The sequence below is a fragment of the Phyllostomus hastatus genome, unplaced genomic scaffold (assembly GCF_019186645.2).
Source record: "Phyllostomus hastatus isolate PE091 unplaced genomic scaffold, TTU_PhHast_1.1 phas_scaffold_12, whole genome shotgun sequence".
Taxonomy (NCBI): Eukaryota; Metazoa; Chordata; class Mammalia; order Chiroptera; family Phyllostomidae; genus Phyllostomus; species Phyllostomus hastatus.
This window is the reverse complement of record NW_025334007.1, coordinates 19,899,227-19,921,417: the sequence shown is the minus strand read 5'-3', so window position 1 is coordinate 19,921,417 and position 22,191 is coordinate 19,899,227. Positions and strand designations below refer to the sequence as shown.

The window sequence follows — 22,191 nt, the reverse complement described above, 5'->3', positions numbered from 1 at the left end:
AGTAAGGAGGGCTGGGGGGCTGGGGGTGCGGTGGAAATCTGTCAGGGTTTTAACGGCACCATCCAGCCGTGGGCTGTTCGTGTTGGGGGCTGCATAGCTCACCGTCACCGCTCTTCTGTGGCACCTGGGCGCCGTGCGGCTCACTAAAGGGCGTTTTGTATTGATTACGGGCAGGGCTCCTTCCTGCAAACGCCCACAGTGCTCCTCATCTGGATTCGAACAGCTGTCACAGCGGGTCAGCTCTCCCTCCACACGGCAGCCTCTCGAATATTTGGAGAGAGCTCCTGTTGCTCTCGGCCCGCACCTCCGATTCCGAAGACGGCCTTTCCTATCGCTTTGTTCGTCTCCACACCACCTGCCCCGCTCTGCCGCCCAGAAGGTGCCCGTGCCGATCTGTGGCTCTGACTTTCCGGGCTCCTGGGGTTCCCAGTTCTTTCAAAGACAGTGCTGCTGTTGACTGTTACTGTCTGCCAGGACCACAGCGGGTGGGCGGCGGCTGGTCGCCTGCCCCCCTATCCTGGGAAGGGGGACGGGTGCTCGGGGTATATGGTCAGGTGAGGTCTGGCCAGGCCAGCGTACGTGACCTTAGACGGGACACGAAATGAGTCTCCTAGTGCTACCGGCGTGGAGTGCAGACCCAGGGAGGGCGCCCTGGCAATGCCAGCGCCCACGGGGGTGACGCTGCACTGCTCGCATGGTGCATGACGACAGATTTCCCTACGCCCATGCAGAGGGGTGCCGGAGGAAGCCGTGCAGGGAGTGTGCGTGAGGCCACAGAGAGCAACGCACGTATTGAGAAAAGCCCTCGGACCCTCTTCCAGTCCCTGATTCAAGGGGGCGGAACCAGAGGGTGCAGTCAAGTGTACCGAAAGGTCAACGTGGTAGCCGGGGGCGGTGCCGTGCTGGGGTAAGGCCTGCCAGTTGAGCCGGGGAAAGCACGGGATTGGCTGGGGGAGCTGAACAGAAGTTTGCAGCCAGGGAGTTCCACATCAGGAAGGCGGAGACCCCTGTGGCTGGCACAGTGGCCCCCTGTGCACACGGCCAGCTGCAGCGGTCCGCAGGGGCCAGCAGCAGCCCCAGGACCCGGGCCTAGGAAGCCACGGCGTGGTGATGGCGGCACCAGCCCCACACGCAGCCTCCAGGGACCGTGAGGCCGGAGAGCCGTCCACCGAGCAGGCTCACGCTCTGAAGTGCAGATAAGGACGGACCAGGGCTTCTGGGCATGGTGTTTGGGTTTCAGTCTTTTGGGGGAATGGATGGGGTTTTTCTTCTGTGTTTGCAGGAAGAGACTGGCCTGGAGTCAGGGAGTCCCCCGCTCCCCCAAACTGTGCAATATCTAAATAAAAACCCCTTCTCTTTTCCACCAACCCTCATCTTCCCAATATGCTGGCGTCTGGATAGGTATCCGAGACAAACTTTGGCTGTGAACTGCGTTCGCACTATGCCTCCGTGCATTGCACGCACACCCAAACCCACACCCGTGTCTCGATGTGTGATTTACTCAGACACGTGGTTGGGGGGAGGGACCTACAGTTCACCGGGGTGCAATGAAACCAGGTGGCTTCTGCACGACTTTTAACCCCTTCGGGTGTGCGAGCAGGAATGGGCATGCCGCATATCACGCCGTGTATCTCTTCCCAGCTGGGAGGACTGGTTCGCACATATGTGAATTATCTGGGGGCTCTCTCCAGCTCCAGCCCCACCTGCAGGAGGCTAGAGTCACTGCTCCTGCTGAGAGCTCCCCTGGGCACCGAGAGGCAGCCGGTTTTGCCAGCGCGTGACCCGGGGTCAGGCCGACCATCAGAGGCAAAGGTTCAAGAGTCGATCTGCAAAGTGTCACGTCCACCCGAGACCCCACGTCACTTCCCTGCTCCCCTGGCAGTGACGAATTTCCTGTTCTCACTTTCTTCCTCGAATCCACTTCCCGACAGAAGGGCGCACGGGCATCTGTCTCCGCTGCGGAAGCGACTTTTCCATCCCCCCGATTTCCCTGAGCACATAACGTGCACTTCGTGGGACAAGACAGACCTCTCTGGGCGGACTCCTGAGGCACGCGGTGGTCGTGCGGGGAATTACCCCCTGAGTGAGCGAGACCGTAGCGGCTGCGCATGGAGTCGACCGCTTCCACAGCACTGAAGGTAACACCAGCCTGCAACAGGCGCGCCCACCTGTGGGCCCCGTGCGGAAATAGGCGACGCGCCCTTTACAACGCATTGAAGTCATCGGGAGTCTCTGAAACGGTCTGCTCGCGCTCAGTGGCATGCACACGTGGTTACAAAAAATGGCATAGAAACACACACACACGGATGTGCGAAGTGTACGAGTGTGTGAGCCCGAGCCCGGTGCGATCGGAAGGAACTCTGCGGGGGGGGGGGTGGGGGGCCTGGGGCCCGTTTCATGCTCCCTGTGCACCTCGGACACGGAAGCCTTCAGCTGGCTGCGTAGTGTGGGAAAAACAGACGCCGTGCGCTCTCACAGATGATGGCTGGTGAGCGCTGCTACAATGTAGCGTTTTATGGATACAGCCCGGGGGTCCGGGTCGGGGAACTTGAGGTTGCAAACTATGGATACAAAATGCACCACCCATGCATCAGCACCGAGAGTCGCAGGTGTGGTTCCGGCAGCCTGAGGTCCATTTGGTCGGAGTCCAGCACCAGCACCCTGTCCGCAGAGCGAGGTGCGTCTTCCGGCATTTCCCAGGCCCGCGCCGCGGCACTGCTCACCCTGGCGGGAAAGCTAGGCTGTTGGAATCCCCCCTGGCAGCCCGGGAAACGGTTCCTCTTTCTTGTGTTTTTTAGGCAAACAAGAAAAATGAGCCAGGTCCGGTGGGCAGGCTTCGGGACCCTTTATTACTGGATCAGCACGTACAAACGCTGCCATGAAAATGCTGTGTCGCAGAATCTCAGGCTACGTACAATACGTTTTTGTGGGGTTTTTTTACAATTTTTTTTTACAAGAGGACGTCTCTGAATAACATGTCAGATACACACAGAGAAATCAAACGTTTAGCACATACATAAATAAATATGGACTCCCAACGGCCCCCGGAAGGGGCGTGGTGTCTGCGGACCACGGGGATGAGAGTGTAGCGTCTGTTATCTGAGCCGGGTCACAGAATGAAGCAAATGAAAATAGTTCTCTTACATGCAGACCCCTGCTAATCACCTGTCTCACTCGCCAGAGCTTTCCGGAGAGGCACCGAACTCCGCCTGCTACGCCACAGGCGAGACGCCCCACCTCTCTGCCCCCTGCGGTGTTCCCGTGAGTTTGGAAGTGCACGCACTAGACGTGTGGCGTGTGCATCGCGGCCTCCACGCGCGAGTCTGCGAGAAGACGGACAGACACCTGGGGGCGTGGCAGGGAGTCTGTGCACAGGGGTCGGAAAGGGCGGGGACCAGCCAGTCGCTCCCACAGGGGACCAGGACAGGTACGTCCGACGTTCCTAGCTGCGCTTGCATGGGGCACACCCACGTTACAAATGCCACCTATTAGGCAGGTGTGTCGGTGGGCAGAAAAGACACAGTTGGGGGCTCTGAAGCCCCATGGAATAAGCTCCCGGCTGTCCCCCCTGCCCGGTGGGGGGGTCCTCCTACAGGGCAAATGCTCTTCTCACCGCTACGATGCAGGGGCTGCAAACCAGGGGCGACCGTCTCGCCCCACAGCGGGGGGAGGCGTTGGCAATGTCTGCAGGTGTTGTGGTTGTCACACCTTGGGGGGTGTGCTTCCTGGCTCTGGTGAGCAGAGACCAGGAGTGGTGCTCACCACCTCGCAATGCACAACGCCATCCCCACCGCGCCCAGGGCCATCCCTGCAACCCCCAGGGCCGTCCCTACAGTGTCCAGCACCTTCCCTGCCATGGACACCCGTCAGCCCCGCCACACATCAGCAGAGCCGCGGTGAGAACCCTCGCTGGACGCTTGGTTGCGGGTTCTGGTAGGTGTCCAGGACGCAGACGCCCTGGTGACCTTGGAATTCCGTTGGGCGAGCATTGGAACATGGGACCTGTCCTCACTGTGGGGTCTCCAACGGACCCCACGGAAGCTGTGAAGGGTTAGAAAGGGGGCGTGCGTTCCATTAGGAAAATCGCTCCGCGTGGCCGTACTTTGGAGGAGAGGGACAGGCGGGTGCATCCGCCGAAAAACGCTGAGGGTTGTGGGTGAAAAGCACGCCCACAGGTGCCCCGGGGATCGAGTCGGCCCCCGTATTGGGCGCGTTTGTGGTTGGACGGGCTCGATTTCTTTCCAGAGCAAAGGCTGTTCCTGAAGATACGAGGTTGGGCAAAAGCAGGTTTCCAGCCGTGAGGACACAAAACCAAGTTCATTCTCGTATCGTTTCCCACATGAGCTGCCGACCTGTTGTTGCCCAACCCAGTACTTCTTCATATGAGAAATGCACCTACTTTCCATAGAATGTATTAGAGATTTCACCGTGAAAACTGTTTTTATGAAAACATAGATGTTCATCCCTTCATGGGGGCACCTGGATTTTTATAACTCAACACACTGCAATTAAGGCCCTGGCTGGCATAGCTCAGTGGATGGAGCTTGGGCTGCGAACCAAAGCGTCGCAGGTTCGATTCCCAGTCAGGTCACATGCCTGGGTTGCAGGCCACAGCCCCCAGCAACTGCACATGGATGTTTCTCTCTCTCTCTTTCTCCTTCCCTTCCCTCTCTAAAAATTAAAAAAAAAAAAACACTGCAATTAAATTTTTTTTCTCACTTGACTACTACGGATGACTCCTGAAATGCATGAAAGAAGCTTATGTTTCTTTTGTTGTGTAATTAACAGCATTTTTCTTCCAGTAATAGTAGTGCAGTTTAATTGTAGTGTAATTACTGTCTATTATAGCAACATTAGAAGCCGCTAAGAGGACCTTGCGATTCCCTGGGGAAGATAAAAGCTTCAGACCTCCATTAGAACGAAGCATGTATTTGCTCAGTGTCTATTACGCAGACAAAAGAAACATCATTAAGTTTTATAAATTTAAACTTATATAACAAGAATATTTTTTTGTAGCCATGCACACACGCCCGCATGGTAAACTATACAAGTCTGCGAAAACTCGCTGGCAGGAATTCTGGGATTTGTTTGTGACAAATTAAGGGGGAAGATGACCTTGGGAAGTTGATCAGGACAACTCTTCATTTCCCAAGTCCTAGGAGTCAGAGATCCGGGCGCTGGTCGTGGCGGCAGGATACACGGTAGTGTCAGAGGCGCGCCTCTGTGCCGTGGACCGAAGATGGGGTGGGCGGCGGAGGGGTGGGGCATTTAAAAGAAGGCCCGTCCTGCTCTCCGGGGTAAAAAGGGGTCATTCTCGGATGGGCTGACTTTGCACCCCTTGCAAGAAGCACATCCCAGACCACGTTCAGGTCAGAACGGGCACCCGCTGCCACTCTGAAGTCCCCCTCCACGGCGCCCCCTGCAGGCAGGCGCACCACCATGAATTTGGACACGTGGGGCGTGGTTCTCTGTCTGCTCTCCGGCCGCCAGCTCCGGGGCTGCGTCCTAGAGACGACAGGGCGGGGCCCATGGGCCCGTGGACAGCCTCTCTCTGCCATGTGTCACACCCGCAAGGAGACGCCAGCCGCGGGTGCTCTGAGCAGGGGTTCGGGGGGGGGGCTGCATCCCCCACGTGCCTGGGGGCGCCGTCACCAACTAGGACCGGTCCTACCGCAGAACCTCATGGGAAGGTTCCCGAGAACGTCCTCGATCCTGGCGGGTGGGCCAGGACACGAGGAAACCGTTGTCTTCCAAATGCGTCCTTCTGGTAAACCGCTCTTTTCTCCTAGAATGGACACGGGTGGGGAAAGTGGGCTGTCCGTGGGGCCTGTGGGAGAGCTGTGTGTCTTTCTGCACCGCCGGGGAGCTGCCCAAACGATCTCCTCAGGGTGCACGTGGTATACCTCCACCTGTGTGTGTGTGAGTAGACACACGTGGACACACGCCTGTAACTGTGCAGGCACACTCATGTGCTTAGGCCACACCACGTACGTGGGCATCATCATCGCCTTAACAAACAAGGCTGCGACTGGACATTTCTGGGACGGAGGTGGCCTCACTACACACGGACAACACGCTACGACACGTGTTCCTGCGGTCACGCACGGGGTAGCTGGCAGCCTGGGACACTCGCCAGCGGGAATGTGGAGCAGGTTGGGGGCAGCAAAGGCTGGAGAGAGGGACACAGCTGTGTTCTCGCGAGGAGAGCCCCCTCCCCGGGGCCTGCCACGGAGACCACAGACAGGCTCAGGGCGCTGGCCCAAGGCGGGTCTCGGTCAAGACTGGGACGCTCTCACGCTCAGCAGGAGGGTTCGTCCGCTTTCACACGCGTGAGGTGGAGAGCAAAGCGAAGCGAAGCAGCAGCCGTGTCCATGAAGGAAAAGGGGAGCATAAATAAGAAAGCGTGCCCGGGGGAAATCTCTCGGGTTATGGGTCGAGACAGGAGACAGCGGCCCAGAGAAGCGCTTTCGTTTCCGCAAGGTAAACCCTGGACACCGGCTCCTTCCCCGCGTCCCTCCTGCTTTAGACGGGGCTCAGCCATCGTAATGGACCGACTGAACTCTCAACGGTCTTTGTATGCAAGAAACCATGCGGTATTTAAAGGGGGGACACTTTTAGATGCACGCGACCTCGGCACACTTCAGGTTAAAATTTTCTGCCACCACCCACGTGTAATAACAACCACCTTGGGCGACACTCGACGAAACAGGGCCTGCACACGGCGTCGCCTCAGCTGGCCCTGCAGCCCCGATCAATAATTTAATCGGACGCCTGTGTGGATGCACAGCAGGCTGCATCTGCGTGTGGCCTGTGCGCAGGCCACGCGGATGCGTTCTGAGATCTTGCCGCGTGCGCGCGGGACGCAGGGGAACGCCCGCTCTGTGTTGGCTCCGTGGAGACGAGCAGACGCGTCCGTGGAGGTGGACAGGAAGCCCCTGGGCAGCTGGGCTTCGTCTGCGCTTCCCGTGCGCTGCCGGAGCCCTGCAGGCCTCGCGGAAGGAGACGGGTGACCTGGGGGAGGGTGGAGCTGCGGGAAGGAATCGCTGGGCTCCTCCCAGTGCGAGGCGAGCCCCACGTCCGTCTGTCCGGGCGGCGGCCAGCGGGCTGGCTCCTGGGCGCACGCGCCTCTGCGGGCGGGTTAGTGTCTTTCTGGGGGAGACTTGTGAGGGTGGGGGTGGCGGTGCTTCAGGACGGGCCCTGCGGACACACGGGAGACACCGCAAGGTCACCGCGCCTCCTACGCGCGCGCGGTCCTGAACTTCAAGGGACGCCCCCCCGGCGGCTCACTGTCCCTTCCTCCAGTCCCTCTCCCTCTCCCCTCCTTCGCGGGGGAGAACCACACACCCCAGGAAGAAAAAAGACTGCTCCTGCCCCGAAGCTCACAGTTTCTATAAGCAACCCGACAGGAGGAAGGACCGTGAGCCCTCGGCCACAGGGGTAGATGTCGATTTCCTTCAAATTCTAAACATTAATCAGCATCGGGGCCTACTCCATCTGTCACTTTTAAAAAAAAAATCAGAAGTTAAACTAGGATGACTTCTCGATTATTTTATGAACACACAAACCATTCGATGTGGCCTTTTCAGTTTATGTATTCATCCTCACCCAAGGACACGCTTAGAGGGGAGAAGGGCGGGAGAGGAAGACGGAGAGAGACATCCATCGGCCGCCTCTCTCACACACCCGACTGGGGATCGAACCCACGACCCGGGCATGGGCCCAGACCGGAATCGAATCCCTGACCGTTTGGTTTTCTGCATGGCGCTCCAACCTGCTGAGCCACCCCAGCCAGGGCCAGAGATGTGGCATTTTAAATGTAAGCTGCATAAAAATAAACAAAATACTAGCCCTGGCTGGTGTAGCTCAGTGGATTGAGCGCGGGCTGCGAACCAAAGCATCGCAGGTTCGATTCCCAGTCAGGGCACATGCCTGGGTTGCAGGCCATGACCCCCAGTAACCACACACTGATGTTTCTCTCTCTCTCTCTTTCTCCCTCCCTTCCCTCTCTCTAAAAAGACAAATAATAATAATAATAAATAAAATTTTTTAAAAATTAAAAAAATAAACAAAATGCGTCTTTAAAAATCAGCCCGACGCTACTAGTTTTTGTACAGCAGGTAACACTTCTTTTTTTTAAAGAAAATGTTACTGGATTTAGCCAGATGGATTGGGGTTATAGTTTAAAAAGAACTCATGGGATATATTCCCTTATAATATGTGTACGATAAGAAAATACGTTCCTTAGCAAAAGAGTGTGTCCTATAGTGTCACTTTTGAAAATGCAAATTTTGAAAAAAATTCCTGATGGATAGGATTATAGATTTTTTTTCCCACATGCATGTATGGTTTGAAAGAGAAGGAAATGGCCTCCACGATATACAAAATCCATGGAAGGAGAAAGAAGAAGGGAGGAGAGAAAGAAGAAAGGGGAGGAGAGAAAGAAGGAGGGGTGGAGGGAGGGAGAAAGGAGCAATGAGAACTCAGCCACGCGACTTCTGGCAGACGGAGGCCCCGCAGGCGGACGGAAGCGGGGAGGAAGAGCCCTGAGACAGAGAGGACCCCGTGGCCCAGGAGCCTGCGCTGACTTGGGTGAGCCTTGCACCCCACCCACTCTCGGTCGGTGGGTCGGGAAGACGCGGCGGGCTCTTACTGTGCACCGCCGGCAGCAGTGGCGGGTCGGGCGTCCGGAAGGTCCTGACGGTGGCGGGCCCCTCCCCGCCTGTGGTCAGCACCTGCACCTCCAGCCGGTACAGGGTGGACGGCCTGAGGTTGGACACCGTGAGGACATTGTGGTCCTGAGGGGACACAAGACGAGAGGCGGCGGGTCGGACGGTTGGAGAAACGGCACACGCAGGGATGCGTATTTGGGGACCAGTTCTCCCCCCACACCGGACCCCCGTGGAATAGTGGGGACACCGTGGCTCCTACACGCGTCCATTGCGCGGTGTGTGGGCAGCCAGCCCAGTCCCTGGTGGCCTGAGACCCCAGGCGGAGCCCCGCCTTGGGGGGCGCCAGATCTCGGGGCTCACGATTCACTCCTTTCTGCCAGTCTTTCCCACGCCCCCCGTCACCACTGGCAGACGCCATGACATGCATGCTCGATCACCCCGATTTCCGTGCCCTTCGAAGGCACAGTACCTGCCAGAGCCTTCGGAAGCATGTGTGTGGGGGCCCGCACCCATCGACAGAACAACGGCTTTCTCATCTCATGGAATCTTTCCTTCTGGGGCTTCAGTTGTGTTTTATTTTTTTTTTCTCTTCCTTTCTGGAGGCCAGACTAGGGTACAGCGAGGGCGTTTGGAAGGAGGGCGCAGGCCCACACACACACACGCAGGGGGCGTTTATGTCCGAGCCGACGCATGAAATGGCCGGGACGACCGGCCGCACGGGGCCCGGGCAAATGAGGGGAAGCCACGAGGTCACTTTTAGCTCTTCTCTCCCCAGTGGACACTGCTCCCCGGGCATGCCCGCTTGGCCTCGAGGGACGGAGGGCCAGCAAAGGCCGCAGAGACAGGGAAGGGACTTGTCTCCAGTGGAGACGGGCCCCGGGCTCTACGATCCGGAGGGGAGTTGGTTCTGCTCCCCGGGAGAGCCTGGTCGGCTCTCTTGCAAAATCAAGCGTTTACGAGGAGAGACGGCGGAACTCAATGATAACCCGGCGTGTGGTGACAGAGAGCGCGGACGCTGGCGGTCCCTGGGCGCAGCCGGGGAGGCAAGCGCAGGGCACCTACCGCGGGCAGGACCTGGGACCGGGACACGACGCTGTTGGGCAGGCTGTTCTGCCGGCTCTCCGCGGTCGTCACCTCCGCCCACGTCACCTGCAAGCCGGTCCGCGGCGGGGACGGGGACGGGCCGGCCGGGGCCAGCGCCCAGGAGAAGCGGCCCGTGACGTTTGCGTCCCGGATGGCGAAGGAGGCGGACAGGTTCTCCGGCTTGGCCAGCACTTTGGGCGGGACGTGACCTGCAGGCATTGAAGGGGGAGGAGGAGCAGGGTCAGGTTCCCGGGGACGGAGCGGAGGCGGCCCCTGTCTGACGCTCCGGGCAGCAGTGCTGGGCAGAAGCCACGAGACCTCGGTGGTCCCTCTGAGCAGCTCCAGGCGCTCTGCTCTGTCATGCACGGATGGTGGGTGAGCAGGACCCCTCCCCACCCTCACTGCACAGCTTCCTGCCAAGGGCTCCTAACCGTGTGGGGCTGTGTTTTAGAATCCGGCCGTGTGGAGGGGAGACAGAGGAGGGATTCTGAGGTCTGGTGAGGCCTGGCCATTGCCAACAGAACGGACATGACCACCATGGAGAGTGGAGAGACTGCGGTTATTACGAGTTACTAGGGGAGCCAAGGGGACTCGGTGCTTTGCAGGGGCCTGGGAAGGTAGTCCTCACGGCTGACAAGGCCTTTCTCAGGACAACGGGATGAAGGGGAAGGCGAAGGGTGTGGACAGTGTGGATTGACAGCCCACACAGGGAGGGGCAGGATGAAAGTGGAATCGCCCCCGTAAAGCACGCCCAGACACAAGCAGCCTACCGGCATTAGTCTTTGCATGTAGAAGGACCACATCGCCGGCCAAGGGTGTCTTTGCAACACTGTAACCATTGTGGAATCATGCATCACATGTACATATGCATTATTGGTTACAGTGTTGCAACCATTCATAAATGTTTCATATCCATCTACGGAAAGCCTCCACACTGGGCTGTCGCCTGGCCATTCAGACACTGGGGTACTCTCTGTCCAGGGGTGCTGTGAAAGCACACGGGACACGTTTGCAGAGTGGCCAACAGACACCGAGGCCGGGTGCTCAGAAGCCCAAGCCCGACGCACCTGCGTGTGCGTGTCCGTGTGCGGGGCAGCTGGCGTGCCCGCGGCTTTTCCCCTCCAGCGCGGAGCAGGGCGGCGTCCTGAAGAAGACCGTCTGTGCCTTCAGGCGCCCCTTCGGCCCCGCGGGCTGCACGGCGACCTTGTACTTGCAGGAGAACGACAGGTCTTGCAGAATGATGTAGTTTTCCTGGAGCAGGAGGGAGGAATGTGGGGGCAGTGAGTGTCACTGGGGGTGAAGGAAACACTGGCAGGCGATGAGGTCGGCTCCAACAAGGACATCTGCCTACACATGCCATGGCCGCAGTGTGGCTCTGATGACGAGGACGCAGGAGGCCCTGCCCACGCTTTGAGGAGCCAGCCCTGGGGAGCCGCCTCCCTGGCCGGACCCGCCGGGCAGGATGAAACTGAATCGCAGGAACCCGCCTCAGAGCAGCCACGGGAACCCTCGCCGCCAGCGCGGACGGGGCCGGGCAGCCCTGAGGACCACTCTCAGTATTTCCGGGAGCCAAGAGCCACCTCCGGCTTCTGCCAGACACAGCTTTGCTTGTCTGCTGATTTTTCTTTCCGGAAAAACGAAGGCACGCTCTCGCGCCAAGTTCTCCCCCTTTGGGGAGGGCGGTCACTGAGGAGGAACCGCGGAAGCGTGCCGAGGGGAGGGACTGGCCCTCTCCCCACAGGTGACGCAGGTGAGGGGAACGGACTGCAGTTAGCAGCCAAGAGGGACCAGGGGCCACTGTGCCTGCCTCATCTCTCCCTCGTCAAGGGTTTGCACTTTATGGAGGAACATACTGGAACCCTGAGTGAGGGGCCGATACTGCCTATGCTACATCGATGCTCAGGAAGTGGTCACGGTCATGTCCAGAGTCTGTGAGGATGGTACACCCAGGGTGTCTGGCCCCTGGATTCCTCCTTGTCCAACGTCAGCTCCTTTCTTTCTTCTTTCTTTCTTCCCCGCCCCCCGTGTCTCTGTCTCTCTCTCTCTCCCCCTTTCTTAGTCAAGGTCACAACTGATAGGAAGAGGTTAAGGATAAATGGAAAGAACATCTTAGGTAGAACAGCTCAAATCCAGAAAAAAGAAAGAAAAAAAAGGTGTGCATTTCTGCAAAGCCAGTGACGAGTTTTGTCCTACCATCTTCAAGTTATGTGGTAACATGGGATTCTCAACATACTGCACTTGTTGCTCTAGAACATGTTCGAAAGAGAAATGTCACCCTGGTTGGCGTAGCTCGTGCAGTCGATGGAGCACGGGCTGCGAACCAAAGCGTCACAGGTTCAATTCCCAGCCAGGGCACATGCCTGGGTTGCAGGCCATGGCCCCCAGCAACTGCACGTGGATGTTTCTCTCTCTCCCTTTCTCCCTCCCTTCCCTCTCTAAAAATAAATAAATAAAAATCTAAAATAAAAAAAAAACTTCAGAAAAAGAAATGCCATGGTTCAGTATCACCCATCAATCCGTCGTTCCGAAGGGGCCGTGCCTCGGGGACGGGAAGGGGCCCTCCCGTCCCACGTGCAACTGGCTGCCGTCACCCCATGCACTCAGTGTCCCGCTGAGCCTGCCCATGGTTTGCTGACGCAGCCCGCAGCTCCTGCCCCCACCCCACCCCCAGGCATTTGGAACAGTGCACCGAGCATGTCACATAGACTCCCAATCTCCCTGGAGTGTCATGGTCTCCTGAAGTCGAAGAAACACAGCCGCACGGGCACGGGACGGGTGGCGTCTGTTCTTCCTGGGGGGGCTGGTGGCAGCTGGGCGTGCAGCCAAGGGAGACACTGAATCGTGGGATCACCTAGAGCTTTGCTGGGAAATAATACCTTTGGGTCATGGTGCCAGTTGAAACTCAGGAAATAATTCAGAGCTTTTGTCCAGTGAAGATGAAGCACAGAGACCAGAGCAGCTCCCTGAGACCCGGGTGCTCCCTGAGACCCAGCTGCTCCTTGATACATGGGTGCTCCTTGATACATGGGTGCTCCCTGATACATGGGTGCTCCTTGATACATGGGTGCTCCCTGAGACCTGGGTGCTCCCTGAGACCTGGGTGCTCCCTGAGAGTCCCCCTGGGTGCTCCCTGATACATGGGTGCTCCTTGATACATGGGTGCTCCCTGAGACCCGGATGCTCCCTGAGACCTGGGTGCTCCCTGAGACCCGGGTGCTCCCTGATACATGGGTGCTCCCTGAGACCTGGGTGCTCCCTAAGACATGGGTGCTCCCTGACACCTGGATGCTCCCTGATACATGGGTGCTGCCTTGAGACCTGGGTGCTCCCTGAGACCCGGGCGCTCCCTGATACATGGGTGCTCCCTGAGACCGGGGTGCTGCCTGAGACCCGGGTGCTCCCTGAGACCCGGGGGCTCCCTGACACCTGCACTCGGCCCCGCTGCATGCCGACAAGGCATAAGCTGTCGAGGACGGTGGTGAGCAGGCGGAAGGCAGAGGGGGCAGGGGGACCGTCACGTTTCCCATCTCCCTCGAGTCGCCGGTTCCACAGCGAGTCTGTGAGCTGGAGGCGCCCACGGGCCAGACCACGGACACGCATCCCGCGGAGCAGTGTTACGCTCAGACCCCGGGAGTGCGCCGACTGCTGGGAACGGGGCGGCCTGAGCGCGGACTCACCTGCGTGGTGGCCGTCGAGGACTCCGGCCCGGCGGCGGTGCGGTTGTGCGCGCAGACTTCCGGGAGCCAGTGCACATGGTAGCGATTCACGCCGGCATCTGCAAGGTCAGGACACAGCGCAGAAACAGCGGTCAGGAACCCCAGGCCACTCAGGGCCACGGTCTCCACGCGGGGCGGCAGGGAGAGCGAGGAGGAAGCTCAAGTCCTGCCGGGGGTGCCCCCCCCTGCACCCACCCCCCAGAAGGGGCACGCACTCGGGGGTCCCGCCTCCTGGGTACCGTTTCGTCAGTAAGACTGGAGTCAGCCACAAGTGTAACCCACTGAGCCCAAAGAAACCCTTTGCAATACGAGAACTAGATAGAAAAAAGTTATTAGTAAGTCTTAGCAAAATAACTCCACTGATGTGTCTTTTTTTAATGCTCACCGGAGGACTTGCTGGTTGCTTTCAGAGAGAGAGAGAGAGAGAGAGAGAGAGAGAGAGAGAGAGAGGAGAGAGGGAGAGGAGAGGAGAGGGAGAGACAGAGAGAGAGAGAGAGGAGACAGAAGCGCCCTGTGCTCTGTTCTCCAAACCATTTCTGTTGTGGGCGTTTTGGAAAACAGACACTTCACGGAAAACAGCAATTGCAGGGCCGACGGATGGGCACGTCGCCCGCTGCGGGCGCGAGCCCAGCCTCGGAGAAAAGAAGAGAGGGTCGCTCGGGAGCCCTGGCGGCCAACACTTCCGCCGTGAGTGCTGCTGGTCTCAACGGGTGGCACGGACTCCTGGGTGGGAGAGCCCACTGGCGCTCCAGAGGAACAAGGCTTTCAATTTATTTCATTATTTTATTTTATTTTATCATTTTTTCATCGCTCAAGGATGTTTTTATCATTTTTAGAGAATGAGCAACAGAGAGAGAAAGAGACAGAAAGAAGGAGACAGAAACATCCATGGGTCGCCTCCGCGTGCACCCCCGCTGGGGACAGAACCCACAGCCCAGGTGTGTGTCCTCACCGGGGTTCAACCCCGCACCCTCCTGCTGCACAGAGGGTGCTCTAACCCGTGGAGCCCCCCGGGCAGGGCAGAACGGCCAGGCATTCAACACAAGCCAGTGTCCTATCCAGCTGCCGCTCCCCCCCCACCGCTGAATCCACGCCGCGTGGCCCGACCCCAGCTCCCCCAAAGGACACGCCCATGCCCGGGGGCATCAAAGCCCGTGGCGGACAGCCGGCGCCCTGGGCATACCTTCAGTCTTCTTCCAGTACACCTTGACCTGCAGCTGGCCATCCTGGTAGAAGGGCGCGCCGATCTCCAGCAGGCGAGGGGGGCGGCGTCCCTGCAGGGCGGCCTGTGCCCCCAGCACGCCCTTCCTGCTCTTCCCGGGGTGTCCTTCTGCAAGAAAGCACAGCGCTCTGGTTTCCTCAGGGGGTGGGGGGGGAAGGATCGCAAGCCCTGCCGTGGGTCCCAGGGGATGCGACATGCCGGCGAGTCCTTCCCACTCACTGCCCGCACCCTGCCGTCCGATGTGAGGCCCCTGCCTGGGAACCACCCTGCAGGACCCACAGTTCTCACAGATGCGACCCTCCGAGAGCCCGAGGGCCCTCACTGTATTCCCCGGCGCTTGAGGGAGGCCCTCGCTGAAACCACAGGTACGGGCAGCGTTTCTTGTTGTACAGTTTTTGCAGCGGGGAAGGCAGTCAACCAAGGGGTATGCAACACCGTTTCCAGAAACGGTAGAGAGAGGTTCTCGCAGAAGTGCCGTCAGCAGCCGCCCTTCCCAGGTACCCGGCCCTCGGTGGGAAGGTGGTTCAAGTTGGTGACATTAGCCTCAAAGGGCAGAAGTTCCATCAACCCAGTGGCTTCGTGAGCAGCCTCAGCAGCCAGCAGCCGAGCTGGGTGCTGGTTGGAGAGTGACAGACACCCACACATGGAGTGGTGTTAACAAGAAATATTAGCCCTGGCTGGCGTAGCTCAGTGGATGGAGCTCGGGCTGCGAACCAAAGCGTCGCAGGTTCGATTCCCAGTCAGGGTACGTGCCTGGGTTGCAGGCCACAGCCCCCAGCAACCGCACATTGATGTTTCTCTCTCTGTCTCTCTATCTCCCTCCCTTCCCTCTCTAAAAATGAATAAATAAAATCTTTAAAAAAAAGAATGTGAAAACAGTCCCTTGGTCTCACACCGCTCCCTCCCTGCCGCCTAGTGCTGCAATTGCACGGTTAGCAATTCTGCCCTGTGGCGTAAGAGTCCTGTGCTTGGCGAACTCCCGGTGGCCCTTGGAGAGAGAACAGGGTGTAATCTTTATTACGAAGGAGATAACTCAGCACCGGCCAGATGGGAGAGGCCGGGGCAAGGAGTGTGGAAGGGGCAGACGGGTAGCAAAGCTCCGTGCCCATCTCGGGCACCCCACTCGCCCCAGATCTCACGTGGTCAGCAACCCCAGACGCTGCAACCCCGCCCTGGCATTCTTATGGGGACTTCATGACACAGGCCTGATTAACCCCGGTCCTTGGAGATTCTCCCCGACATCCAGCCCCTCTCGCCTCCCCAGAACGGGGTGGGGGGAGGGACTGAGAGTGCCCACCCTCTCACCGCACAGCAGGGCCGCCCACTCCCGTCTTTGTTGCCTCCGGAAGCCAGCTCATTGCCACAGCCAAAAGCACCTTCGTCCCTCTCCAACTTAGGAAATTCCAAGCGTTTTGGGAGCTTGTGTCCCGAAAGCATGACAGAGGGCCACACACAGATGAGTGACTCTGAACCACCGACCCCGGCCATTTGTACTTGGCAGAGGTGGAAGAATACTCCAGTTACAGGGGGCAACTCTACAACCCTTGGAACCTGTCCACAGTGGAACTACCCCTCTTGCCTCCGAAAAAGCAAGGTGCATTTGCACAAAGACAGTGGGAGGCCCTTCTCCCCCCGGGGCACCGTTTCATGAAAGCTCCCACCTTTCCCCGCACGGGACTGTTTACCAGTAAAACACCCAGCCGTGGCCGGCGCACCTGGAAGGGCGTGATTCGCTACGCCATTTCCGTGCTGGCATTCACGGCTCTGCCTCCCATAAAGTGTAACGCCCCTGGCCGATGCCGTAAAGCGGTAATGACTCCTCATTTCCAGCCGGTTCCCCATGACACACGGAGTGTCCTTGTACCGGTCGTGCCCTCGTGTTTACGAGGCTGTAGATCGCCGCACGGCTGTGAAACCCTGACGTGTGCTCAGCTCCACCCTGCGTGCCCCCGGTGCGCAGCGGGCCCCTTCTGCGGGCCCCCCACCCCTACCCCCAAGACCGGAGCGATGTGTGTTCTGGCAGGGGCTTGGAGCCCCGGGTTCTGTTTTTCATTTCCTTCTATTACGCTTCTGATCTGCGTGAGAGGAGTCGGTTCATCTTTACAACAGAACGGTCTTGGAGAGGTTAAGAGGGTTGGAATGTGACGGAAACACTAAGAATGAGCCTAATCCTGGGGGGGTTGGCCGAGGTTGCAGGGAGGAGGGGCGTAAGTGGGTTGCGGCTGCAGGTAAGAGGTGAACCAGGTGGTTGAGGCCGCAGGTAGGAGGAAGTGAAGAGTGAGCGACAGTTTCGCACATGCCTATAGGGGCCATCCTGTGGACGATGCACAGGCTGAGGCTGCAGGTAAGACATGAACCAGGTGGTTGAGGCTGCAGGGAGGAGGTTAACCAGGTGGTTGAGGCCGCAGGTAGGAGGAAGTGAAGAGTGAGCGACAGTTTCGCACACGCCTCCAGGGCCATCCTGTGGACGACCACAGGCTCGTGCTCCACGGAGGAATGCACGAGGTGCACCCAGACAGACGGTCCGTGCTCTCTGAGCGACCCGAGAGCTCAGTTCCGGGGATGCAGTTTTCCGAGCAGGAAAGAGGTACATGAGGCCCCACACATGGAGCTCCCACCGTGCTGTGGAGAAGGGAGGGTGCCGCCCCTCACACCGTGGAGCACCTCACGGGGTGGGGGAGGGGGCGGGCCCATGTCCTCTGACGGGTCAAGGTGAGGGGGAAGGTTCCTAACCGCAGCCGAGAGGCTGGGAGGAGAAGGGCTCAGTGAGCTCACGGGGCTGCGTGTACACACTGAGTGGTGGAGAAAGAGCAGAAACAAGGCTACTGGTTCACAGGTCATTCCAGCTGCATAAGAAAGCGGTGGCCTGAAAGGGGAAGGACGGGGCCGGCCCCACAGAGCACGAGGACTGAGGGACAAAGGGGGTGTCTGGAGAACCGGGTCTGGGAGCGAAGGGAAGGACAGGGAGGAGAATGGCATTCCCATCTCAGCTGCAGCGGAACGTGGAGCCCGGCGCGGTGGTGGGGGGACCTGGGCCAGGACCCGGTGTGGGAGCGAAGGAAGAGTTTGGGGACGGTGCACTCTGGTCCCTGTGGAATCGTGCTCACACGTCTGCCTCCCAAGTTCAAGGGCAGGGACGTGGAAGGCCCAGGTGGAAATGAGTTTAGGGCTGGCATGATGGCGTGTGTGTGCGCGTGTGTATTTGCACACAGGTGTGTGCTCACAGTGAGAGCACCGGCTGCATGAAGTCCCCACATCCAGCACCCCCTCTCCCCGCACCGTCCGCCGCCCGATGGCTGGCCCCGTGGCACATGGGACACCGGTGAATCGGAAGAAGGCACTTACTGTTGCCGGCAGCGTGTGAGGGGGTGAAGCGCAGGGCGACCTTGGCACTCTTGAGGCGCGTCTGGCCCCAGTAGGCGACGGCCTGCAGCTCCGCCGTGTACTCCCAGCCCGGCTGCAGGCTGTCCAGGACCACGGAGCTCTGGGTCTGCAAACGGAGGACACCCGGCCCGCCCTTGAGAAGTCGCGCCCCAGGCACCCTGGCTCCTCCCTCCCGCTGGCCGCCCCTCCTCTAAGCTCACATGCGTCTCACTCGTGCTGAAGACCTGAAAACCCCATTTAGCTCTGGCTCCGAATGAGTTTCCTGGAAAGGTTGTTGGAGATGGTGTTCCCAGCCCTCTCGAGGGGCAAGGGCCACGAAGCATCCTGGCGATGCCCCTTTGCAGAGGGCCCGCCTCGCAGGGACAGTGGGGCTGCCTGGGGTGAAGTCACAGAAGCTCAGCTTTACGATGCCGCTCCCAGGAGCCTCGGAAACGGGATTCGCTGTGGGACGGCGGTATTCTCTCCCAGTCCCCTGCGGGCGCATGTCCACCAAGCGCCGAAGGAAAGCGTCAGCCTGACAAAACGCTTTCCCGCGATCCCGCCACCATCTCTGTTCGTGTCTCAGCATTTGTCCGATGTTCTTCATCTTTTAAGCTCCGGCGCTCCTGCAGACGGTGCCGGTCCTGCATCCTTCTGGGCGAGGTTTCTGCTCGGGCTGCGTACCCCTCTCTGTGCACGGCGGTCCTCAAACAAGGGAACTGAAACAACCCACTTGAGAAAGAGCATCTCCTTGGGAACCTGTCCTCGTGGTTACCAAGGACGTCAGGGTGGTGTCTCGGCCAACGAGAAGCCACTGATTGCCAGGAAGAAAATGCCATAGTTTCTCAGATTCGTTGGCATCTTCCTAATTTCTTATCCTGATTCTCCTTTCTCGAGATGTCAGTGTTGGGGACATTAGTGATTCCCGGGGCCTGCAGCAGCCTGCCTCTTGTGGATTGATCGCAAAATTCGTCCTTCATGAGGCGGTGACGGGTGGTGTGTGCCCCTCTGCACCCATGAACAATCCAGGTGAACTGTGCCGTTCACGTCTGGTCTCGTTGGTGTATCACAGGAAGACACTGCAAATTTCCCTACTGATTTCCTGATGGTGCTTGGTTCGTAGTGCACATGGCATCCGGCAGTATGCTCTCATGGTGTATCTTTCTCTAAATTCCATTGATTGTGGCCCTGGCCAGGCAGCTCAGTGGGTTAGAGCATCGATCGTTCCGATACATCAAGGTTGCAGGTTCAGTCCCCGGCCAGCAGGGCACATACAACAATCAAGTGATACATGAGTAAGTAAGTGGAACAACAAATCAATCTCTCTCTATCTCTCTCTCTCTCTTTCTCAAATCAATCAATATATAGATTCTTGTGATGGCAGGAATCTCTTTCTAGATCAGCGTGTGTTAACAACTCTTATGTGCGGCAAAGTCCATCCAAGGTGCAACTGCCGTTAAGTTTCTTAAAAATAAAACCTCAACAGCCTGGCTGGTGTAGCTCAGTGGACTGAGTGTGGGCTGCAAACCAAAGTGTCGCAGGTTCGATTCTCAGTCAGGGCACATGCCTGGGTTGCAGGCCACAGCCCCCAGCAACCGCACATGGATGTTTCTCTCTCTCTCTCTCTTTCTCCTTCCCTTCCCTCTCTAAAAATAAATAAATAAAATCTTTAAAAAATAATAAAAATAAAAAATAAAACCCCAACAGGATCACAGCTAAATATCAGCGATGCCTTTGGGAGACATGTTTTACAATCCTGCATGGCACAAGTCACAGAATCTTCCGTTCCAAAAAAAAAAATTTTTTTTTGGCTATCCTTTTTGAGACACTTTCAAACATGTACCTACTTACAAAACTGAACTTGAGAAATTCGGGGGGGGGGCAGGTGTTCAGGTCAGCTGGAGAACGACACGATAAAGGAGGGTATCCCGAGAGGAAACCTGCTCACTCCCTCCACGCCCAGCATTTCGTGGGGTGCCAACTGGTCACGACCCTGCCGTCCATCTCCCTGGAGAAAGTGTGGCCATGGATATTTTATCTCTCAGCCCCCGGGGACGACGGCCTTCCGCGTTCTGTTCGCCGGCGAGAGAAACGTGTTGTCGCACGCACACGCGTGTCCTGCGCTCTTTCCTGTCCTGCTGATGGCATTACGGTGAAGGCATCCTGCAACACGGAAGCCAGGGAGGTCCGCCCTTCGATCTCCAGGGCTCTCCCACCAATGAGGTCGACAGACCCGCGTGGGAGGGACTTTGTGCACCGTATCCTTCTCCACGACCAGACGCGTGAGGTGAAGGTAAGTTTCGTTCCTCTGGTTTCCAGGGTCCAGACCGTCCTTTGGACGTGAGTAGATCCATGGGCCCCATTCCATGGGCTTCAGAGGGTTTGGGTGCCTGGCACAGGGCTGCGTGCCAGACCCTCCCGGCTCCCGATGGGAGGCGTGGGACCCGGCCTACCATCCACTCCCTGTCCCAGCTCCACACACGCCCCAGCTCGGACCCTCCACCTGGAGGTCGCGTGCCCCCCTCCCCCCAAAAGACACCCCCTTCCCCCCACCCCCTCCAGCTCTCACTCACGCCATCCGCGGTCTTCCTCCGCTTCTTCCTCGTGGGGACGAGGGCCTTGCTGCCCACGGTCCAGCTCCAGAACACTTTGTAGTGGTGCACGGGGACGTCTGCCTCCTCGGGGACGTCCCACGCCAGGGTCACGGTCGCCGTCCCGTCGCTGTGGGTGCTGGCGTTGGCCAGCCGCAGGTTGGCCGGAGCCGGAGGGGCGGATGGGTCTGCAACCCCGGGGCGGGGGGGGGGGACACACATGTGAGGGCCCAGGGCGGCACACACAAAGCACACGTCTCTGCGCGTGTGCTGACCACGGGGTGCCCGCACGGCGGGGCGCTGCCCTTCCCGGGTCCCCCAGCCGCGGACAAGCGGGAAGGAGGATCTCCCTTTCAGCCTCCAACTCACAGGCACTAGAACCCTGCCGCGCATGTCCACCACGCGGCAACCCAGCCAAAGCAGCCTGGTAGCAAAAATAGACACATTTCTATAAACACGGTAGAGTCCAACGTAGGCCGGTTGGCCTTCAATAGGCAAGCAGGGTAGCCTAGTCTTGTGAGGGACGCCACTATTTCCCTTTGTACGTAAATGGGGCAAAAAGTAGGAAGGGGCACTGGTGCGTTAGGCCGTGACAGGACTGGCCATTTCTTTTTTTTAATATATTTTTAAAGATTTTATTTATTTATTTTCAGAGAGGGAAGGAAGGGAGATAGGGAGAGAGAGAAACATCCATGTGCAGTTGCTGGGGGTTATGGACTGCAACCCAGGCATGTGCCCTGACTGGGAATCGAACCTGCGATGCTTTGGTTTGCAGCCTGTGCTCAATCCACTGAGCTACGCCAGCCAGGGCTAGGACTGGTCATTTCAATTTCTTCAGGCTGAAGCCAGTTTTTCTCCTCCAGCACAGGGTCAAAGGCAACAGAGAGAGTTTAAGTAAGTGACTGTTGAAATTACCCCAACCTCTGGCCTTTTCACTGCCAGCAAAAATGGACTGATTTTACCCACTCTACAATCGTGCATTTTTTTTGCCCCTGGGGAGAGGTAAGGGTAACCAATAAAGAGCATCCAAAAATAGTATTCCTCTTGAAAAGAAAAAGCATGAAAGCAAGTTACCAATGTATGAACAACTCCCAAGTTTCTATAAAAATAAGTCTTTGAAGGCGTTAGGATTAAGCTTTCAAAAAAAAAATAAAGGCGTTAAAAGGAAATTAACTTACTTGGTAGCCAACCCATCCTGGCTGACCACAGGCTAATTTTGTGTTTCAACCTCACCGCCAAGGAGAGAATTACAAGAATTTTGGTTTTTCCATGAAAATCAAAGCCCGTGATTACAGCAGCGAGCCGAAACTTAATGAAACCCATTTCACCGAAGCGTTTTTTCTTCTTCTACTTCATTTTGCGTTCATTTTCAGAGGTGTTCGCGGTAGGCGGAAAACCTCCCTTTCCGCCTCCACGGAAGGCGGAAAAGTCCCCTTTCTGGACTCCGTCTTTGAGGATGAAGGCAGGTGCCCTGCCCACCTCAGATACACAGAGAGAACTGCTGACCCCTCGGGCAGAGGATTATTTTCGAAGCAGGAACTCTGCCT

At 58.0% G+C, this 22,191-nt stretch overlaps 1 protein-coding gene across 1 annotated transcript in view; it reads right to left on the bottom strand.

Moving 5' to 3' along the window:
- Window positions 1-4,666: 4,666 nt before the first annotated feature.
- The window catches only part of ANOS1 (anosmin 1), an 89,776-nt gene continuing 72,251 nt past the window's right edge, over window positions 4,667-22,191 (bottom strand). Inside the window, exons 7-14 of the mRNA XM_045855804.1 lie at window positions 20,627-20,832; window positions 18,036-18,180; window positions 14,652-14,798; window positions 13,430-13,527; window positions 10,820-11,003; window positions 9,732-9,961; window positions 8,651-8,795; window positions 4,667-7,197 (exon numbers count right to left, since the gene is read on the bottom strand). Of these exons, the coding sequence (XP_045711760.1) occupies window positions 7,139-7,197; window positions 8,651-8,795; window positions 9,732-9,961; window positions 10,820-11,003; window positions 13,430-13,527; window positions 14,652-14,798; window positions 18,036-18,180; window positions 20,627-20,832 (1,214 nt within the window). The 3' untranslated portion in view covers window positions 4,667-7,138. The remainder of the gene's footprint in view (window positions 7,198-8,650; window positions 8,796-9,731; window positions 9,962-10,819; window positions 11,004-13,429; window positions 13,528-14,651; window positions 14,799-18,035; window positions 18,181-20,626; window positions 20,833-22,191) is intronic.